We start from the raw sequence: 7730 nt of genomic DNA, 5'->3' as shown, positions 1-7730 counted from the left end.
TTAAAATGAAGCCATGTAAAATATATGATGGTAACCCAATGACAGTGAATTAACCACTACATGTTTCCTTTTAGTCTCTGGTAGTTAAAAGTAACACTGTACCAGATAATTTTTGCTCAAGCACCATTTTCAGCAACCCAATATTAAAAATAGAATGAAAACACACTTTAGCAGTTGTGTTCTACCCCTAAAGGTACCCATACACTGCAAATTGCAAGTGCAATGCATGTTCCCGCACACCTGCCATCACACAGTTCAAAAGGTATGTGCTGCACCTACTTTAACTAGGTCAAGATCAAAAATCACATGCATTCAAAACCAATGCAATGATTCCACTGTGTGCACCTTAAAACAACCAAACATGTCCATTGGAGTATTTAGTTAAAGCCAGTAATTCTTCACTCCGAAGTGTACCATAAAACCAATAAGTTGCGTTTTTTTTTTTAAAGGTCTAAACTCTAAACAAATGGAATAATTACTGACCCACCAAGATAGAGTAACCCACTTGAACAAGTTCAAATAGTAATTAAAAAACCATGACCTGTTAGTAGTACTTCAAAACTAGAGTTCAGCACGTATAGTAGGGATGGGCGTTGAATCCATATATTTTTAACACATTGAAATTCAAAGAATGACAATACTTTGCACCTTTATTAGCTGGGTGATCCATTTGCCTTGATTCTAGATTTGAATCATCTAGAAGAGCAGCCAGATGTTTTGCCATCTTCCATAGTGCCACAGTAATTATAGCTAGTACACCACTTATGCTGGGCATACATTAGTTACCAGCCATAGCATGTAATAGTTTATTCAAGGGATGGGGAACCTTCAGCACTCCAGCTGTTGAACTACACATACCAGCATGCTCTGCAACAGTTTTGCTATTTGGCCATACTAACTGTTGCAGGGCAGGCTGGGATATGCAGTTCAACAGCTGGAAGGCTGAAGTTCACCATACCTGGTATATACAATACCATGGCCGCCACTATTTCCCCTTTACCTTCACAGGGAGGGAAGGAAGACATTTTGATATACACTGAAATTTCAGTGTATAGCCAGTGTCTGGTAGCTTCAGGATGTACGACATGTTTTAACAATACATATATATCCCCAGCATTAGAAATATTTCATACCAACAGTATGTAAAACAAATATAGCCCTCCCAATCAATGGAAAACTATTTAAAGAATCCTGAAAGTCATAAACTCACCCTCACCAAGGACAAATTTGTTTATTTTAAAATTCTAGCATAAGGACACAATGTTATCTATTGAGCAAACAGTCTGAAATTTATTGAAAATTTCATTAACAGGCATTGCAAATCAGGCAGGACACTTACATTGATAAAAAGGGTCACTCTTTCCAACCCCCAGAACTCATTTTACCAAAAATATAGGTCAGATGTTTCACATTCAGAGGATGGCGACTAACTCAAACAGGACCCATAGTCCTTTGGTCAAGGAAATTCTGTCACCTTTCTAGAACACTGGACTCTGCGGTCTTCAATAGCTGCCTATCTTCAGGTTGGAGGACGGGTTGAAATAAAATTTCATGGAGGGAATATACAGGTAAAGTGAGTCTTAAAGCGGCTAATAAAAACAAGTGAAGGTCATATTGCCAACTTCACTTCTCACCCTTTAAAAAAAATAAAATCCCACAAAGCATGTGCCGACACAGCTTAAAACAAAAGTAAAACAAAGTTCTGCATTGTTATAAAACTTGATAAAAAATAGTATTTCAAACTGTACAGTCACCAGAAGTACACAGTTATCAAAAATTCACACCATTCACTTGGTGTCACCAGATGCATCTGCTTTCTGTGTCTGAAAAAAGAAAGAGGGAATCATTAATTTGTACCCAAACAAGATTTTGGAAAGCCAGTCATTTAAAAATATATACCTGATCTGACTTTGACTCTCCATTTTCTGCAGCATTGCTGGTGTCTTTTCCAGAGTCTTTCCCTTTCTTGCCTTTGGGAGCCTTGTCAGCCTTCTGCTAGAAAGAAGATTCTATAAGTGACTTTGGTCTAAATTTTAGGGGTAGATGCAGCTGCCAGCATCTAAAGAGAATCGTAGCTTCTGTAATGGTCTAAACCAGTGGTTCTCAACCCCGGTAATCAGGAAACCACCCCCCCAACAGTGCAGGTTTTCCAGCTCTCAATACAGATTCACAGGTGAATTTAGATCCACCTGTGATTTTTAAAAATGTGTCTGAGTAATGAGAGCACTTGCCAGGTGACCTGGAAACTGTACTGTTGGGGGGGGGGGGGGGGGGGGGGTCAGAGGTTGAGAACCACTTGTCTAAACAGATTAAAGTCTTAATCATACATCATACAGTGGTTCTTAAACGCAGTCCTCAGGAACCCACACAGTTCACATGACTGTTGCACTCATTACGGACACAATTTAAAGAGCAACAGGTGGAGCCAACTTTCACTTTAGTCGGAGGAGACCTGCAAAACATGCACTGTGTGGGGTGCTGAGGACCGACTTTGAGAACCTGTGTTCTAATACATGTGATGTGAGGTACTCCGTTTTAGTTAAAGACTAAGGATTGAGAGAACAAATTGTAAACTTCACAAATCAGTTGATTAGGCAGGAAGCCATGCATCTTAATGCAAATTTGGGGTTAACTCCCTCAAGTGGCAGGTTAACATTTATAACACCCAGGAGTTAGCAAACACTGGCCGCAAGCAGGGATACCCAGCATTAGCTGAGACTAAAGCCCACCCGCAGCCAATAGGAGTCCAGGGACAGGCCAATTCCCTGGCTGCTGTGATCTGCACTGCAATCACCATTGGGTGTAGCCCATTCCTGAAGATTTCTGGAAATACCACTCAAGAGGTTAATACCTAACGCTTAAACTGGGGTTCCCAGTCTTTGTAATCATGGCATCCTAGAGCAGTGGTAGCCAACTCTAGTCCTCAAGAGCGAACAGTTGACATTTCCCAGACAACCTAGCTGCTGCACTCATTACTTACCAACACATTTTAAAAGAAAAGAGCTAATTACTTCACTTGTGATTCTATGAAGAGACATGGAAAACATTAACTGTTGGTAGGTCTGGAGTAGGCTAACCTAGCCCTAGAGTACCAAGAATTTCTTCATGTCACCCCTAGACCCAAAGTAAAAAAAGGCAGAATGCAACATTATGTAGATATCGCTTACACTAAAATATCCAGTTTTTGTTACATGGACATTCCATAGTCCGTAGTGTACTAAAAAGCCATTTGAAAATTTGCTTTTAACATGACTGAAAGAAAAAAGTAATTTGTCAAATATATATAGTATACAATTCGTTTTCAATATTGTCAACATGCTTGATCCACTGCTGGTCTCTTTTCTATGGTACATCCACCCTCTTGAAACAAAACTGCATAATTAAGCAAGTTCACATGCAGGTTTAGATTTCTGGAGAAAATAGCCCTGTTAGTACTACCAACATATGCTAGGCTTATATAATCTTTTTCTAAATAATCAAGCTGTGGCATTAAATATACTAACATGGATGCCAACAAATTTGTAATGTTTGTATGTAAATTTTAGGTATAATGATTAAACACTTGCCTTTGGAGCAGCTGCTTTCTTGGGTTTGTTTTCTTGTTTGGGAGGAGCAGGCTTCTAAAATAAAACCAAAAAAGCTATAAAAATGTACTACAAATTTGAATTACTTTCGATAAGGCAAAAAATACTTACAGCAGACAAACGGGCAGATCTTCTCTGTGGCTAAGAGAAAGAATGAAATATAAGTAATCAAACACGCCTATAATTTTCAACATAAGGCATAAGAAAACTATATATTCTTACTCGGCACACCAAAAAATTTTAAGTGTTATTTCCAGGTCACATCACTTTTGTGAAAGTGTTGGTAAAAATTAACCCCGGTCTTAAACTGACTACAACCTAGGCATTGACCAGGGTTTGACACAGGAAGTATCTGGCTAATATAAGCACACATACTCCACAGCACTATAGAGGCTATTGGAACATGCACATCAGTCCATCCACTATGTCAATGAGATTTAGCAAAGTCTGAGGATTGTACACTATCTCAAAAGTATTTAGGACTATGGTGGGAAGTGAACCCATGACTTAAGTGCTGTGAGGCAGTAATGCTAACCATTGTGCCACCCTGGTCTTGTTTACATCTTGTGTACAGCATAGAGAGCAAGAACAGTGGTAAGCACCAAGGGTCAGTCAGCTGACCCATGTGCAGTGTACCTACCCAGGGCCAAAACAAGTGTAAACTGGGTGGGCCCCAGTTTGGAATGGTGTTTCAAATCCTGGGCTGTATCTGGTATTTTGTCAAGAAAGGTATAACCAATCTGCAGGGTTTTCAGGCTCTTAGAAAAAATGTACAGTGCAAAAATAAATGATGGATATTTGTCCACCTACTGCTGAAGTTTAAACTCACCTCATCTTTTACTTTACTCTTTTCCGCCTTGGAATCTCCATCAGCCTAAAAGACATAAATGATGATAATTGATTACAGAAATTAAATAGTTGTGGAAATGATTAATGCTTTTTAATTCAGACTGTTTACATGCATTTACGAAATCAGTCCGAAAATAGATTAAGTGTAACTATTAACTTAAGTGTAAAGATATTAGGAACTTCTAGCTCGCAACATAATTTTTTGATCAGAAGTACTTAACCCATCAATTAAGACACCCATCCAATGCACCCTTTATACACAGCTACCACTAACACCAACTGTAATCAACGAATGGTTTTGATGCAGTTACTAGTAGATAGGACATCACTTTGATTCCATGCTGCCAACATCCACTCTGCCGTAAAATTGTGTTCTCCTGCTACTTCGCATGCAAGAAGACTATTGTAAAAAGATTCTGAAGCGTCCAACTTTCAATATGAACCGCGATTAGACAGTGCCATAAAGCTGATATATACGGGTAGTCCCTTGCCACTATTAGATGCAAAGTATCAGTGAAGCCCCCAAGCAGAGATGGCGCCCTACACTCGCAGCGCTGCCACACACGCACGGCACCGGAGGCTGCGCCAACTGCGGGGTACAGCGACGTGACCTTGGATCCGCAGTAAGCTGCTGCGCCTGAACCGTCCCGTGAAGCCGCGCACACGGGATAAATACGCCGCAGAGAGACGCTACGCGTATCGCCAATACAGAAGGGAACCGCCGCCAGCACGCAGCGTAACGAGCAGGCACATAACACAGCGTTGGGCATCCCGCCCTCCCGCACACGGCTCCGGGCCGCAGTACTAGGCACCGCCCCTTTCTCGGTTCGCGCCCTTGTTTTGGCGGAAGCCCCTCCCCCTCCCCACCGTACTTTCCCGCGCCCTCAGTTTAAACGGCTTATTTATCATCGTACAGCGGTTTATCACATGCATTAAACGAGCGATAAACAGCCGAGCATACGCATATAATATATATGGGTATCCCGCAGGCCGGCATCAGCTTCCCTTGCGAGCGTTACCTCCCCTCCCTCTCCGCCATTATGGTGGCCGTCTCCCTCCCTCACCTGCTCCTTTCTGCCGGGGTTGCTGCCCCTTTACCTGCGCCAGTTATTAACTGCGGCCGCCTCACCTTTCGTTTGGGCATTATTATTGTTGATGTTATCGCTGACGTCTCACACTCGGGCACGGCACAGAACTCTCAACCTCCTTCACAGCGATCGAATGAAACAAGCCTGAGCGCTGCTCTCCTCTTTTATACCCGGTCCGGAACCCGACCGGTCAAATCCGGATCCCACTCTCTGCTGCTGCTGATTGGCTGCGTCGTGACATGTGGGCTGAGCTGGCTAGGCGGGATATGGGAGGGGATCGGGAGCGCGCTGGACTCGCGTGGCCGAGCGAAGGAAAAAGGGCGCGCAGCAGCATTAGACGGGGGATGGGGGTGGTTGCTGCTGCTACTATACATACAGGGCAAAGTGACGAGGAGCATAATACTGTCCCTGCCCGACAATGTCCGCCGCGGGAGGCGCGTTACAGCCACGGGGACAAGAAACGCACCACACTATCCCTGTGTAGTTGAGGGCTGCTACGACCCAGTGGATGGAGGAGGCTGTAGCCCTGTGTACAACTACGTGAGTCAAAAATGGCAACACAGATATAAGTACAGGAACATCAGTGAGGAAACACTAATCTGCCCATACACTTATGAGATATTGCATGCAATCTTTCGATTTCGACCACATCTGGTCGATAAATTGAATTATTCCATACATTTTTTTAAGGGACCATTCGACACGATGCGCAGGCACGTGCTGTACATAATATTTTTTGAATCGCAGGAGCGACCGCTCGAATGCAATCAGCGGGTGGGGAGTGGAGGGAACGCTTTCGGCGGGAGTTTGGGGGGAGAGGGGGCTGGAGGGACCGCTGGTGGCGTGGGAGAGGGTGACGGAGTAGCGCTACACTGGGCAGCCCTCTAATAGGCTGGGAAAACTCAGATAATCAGAGGGCTGCCCAGTATTTTAATAAATTCTGCTGCCGCCGCCTGCTAGCTCTACGCTGCAACCCCGCCCTCTTCCATCACCTGATGCCATCGTTGCAATTGCCATCGATGGCAATTCTGCAACTGGCATCGATAGTGCTAAACTATGCAATGGCTGACCATCTATATTTTTACATATCGATGGTCAGTCATTGTGTTTGATTGATTGGTCTGTGGGCCAATCAAAACACGGGGTTCCAAAAATACGGGGGACAAAACATCTGGGGGTCCCCCGTATTTTAAAACCAGCACCAGGATCCAACAGGCCGCGGTGTCATGCCACAGCCGGGGGACACTTTTTACAAAAGGTCCCCCGGCCATACCATACCTTGGACGGCTCACCCCGCTGTCAGTGCGGGGTGAGCTGGTTGTGGAGGAGGGAGGCAGCGCTGGACCCTGGTGCGGTAAGTATGTTGGTGTAAAAGTGAGGTGTGTGTGTAATAAAGTTTTACTTTTCTGTGTGTGTGTGTTTTATTTTAACATTCTTTTTACAGGTGGACTACAAGTCCCAGCGGGCCCATTAATGCCTCGCATGCTGGGACTTGTGGACACTCAATAATAAATCCATTCGTGCTGGGGTGTACACTCAATCCTTTTCTCTGATGGAAATGTATATACGTGGGTACAGTAAAGTAAGAGGCCACTCCAGATTGCAGATATATTTTACATTTGCTTCTTTATTTAGACACACTGCCACATCACTGGTCAACGTTTCGGCTCCTGATTGAGCCTTTTTCAAGACTTGTAGACAGCCATCAGAGTATACATCATGTAAATGAGCACCTGTAATAATATATACAAAAACACAAAGAAATATGTATCAGTGATCAAGGGATTTATAAACCATTAACATCCATCCATCGGGCTTGTTAATACTGCTTTTATAATGGCATTTAGACAATAGGCGTTTGTATAGTCACTACACTACTATATACACAATCTTTAAGTCGATCATAAGCTAAAATGCCATTATTAATCACAATTTAGCGGACAATTAGCATAGATAGTACAATCAGTCCCGAAAAACAAGTAAAATCCACATATAGTGCATGAAAAACACAAACAGGACAGTAGCAAGTGCTTACCTCACAGTGAGTTTTACTTTCTGAAGTGTTTGTACTATTTTGTGAGACCTGTATGCTGTAACCATTCTTGCTATGGTGATTAACTAATATGATGTTTACCTGCTAATAATAAAGACCAAGATGTCATCTGTTCCAGTGTATGTGCATTTTTGTTTCGCAAATTATAAAGAAATG

At 43.0% G+C, this 7730-nt stretch overlaps 1 protein-coding gene across 1 annotated transcript; it reads right to left on the bottom strand.

Moving 5' to 3' along the window:
- Window positions 1-1215: 1215 nt before the first annotated feature.
- HMGN2 (high mobility group nucleosomal binding domain 2) lies at window positions 1216-5738 on the bottom strand. The gene is made up of 6 exons (XM_083173296.1): window positions 5563-5738; window positions 4414-4458; window positions 3696-3725; window positions 3567-3620; window positions 1900-1992; window positions 1216-1823 (listed from the first exon to the last, which is right to left on the bottom strand). Exons 1-6 carry the CDS (start codon window positions 5575-5577, stop codon window positions 1788-1790), a joined length of 273 nt encoding a protein of 90 aa, XP_083029422.1. The 5' UTR covers window positions 5578-5738; the 3' UTR covers window positions 1216-1787.
- Between the last annotated feature and the right edge of the window lie 1992 nt (window positions 5739-7730).

The sequence above is a fragment of the Crinia signifera genome, chromosome 2 (genome assembly GCF_055691185.1).
Source record: "Crinia signifera chromosome 2, ASM5569118v1, whole genome shotgun sequence".
Lineage (NCBI taxonomy): Eukaryota > Metazoa > Chordata > Amphibia > Anura > Myobatrachidae > Crinia > Crinia signifera.
This window is presented reverse-complemented; position numbering and strand designations above follow the sequence as displayed.

What these genes read in the sequence shown, in the direction of transcription:
- HMGN2 (XM_083173296.1), bottom strand. An exon ending in GATCTGCCCGTTTGTCTGCT is followed by an intron (nt 3,621 to 3,695) that starts GTAAGTATTTTT and finishes GTTTTATTTTAG; the next exon opens with AAGCCTGCTCCTCCCAAACA. An exon ending in AGAAAGCAGCTGCTCCAAAG is followed by an intron (nt 1,993 to 3,566) that starts GCAAGTGTTTAA and finishes TCTTTCTAGCAG; the next exon opens with AAGGCTGACAAGGCTCCCAA.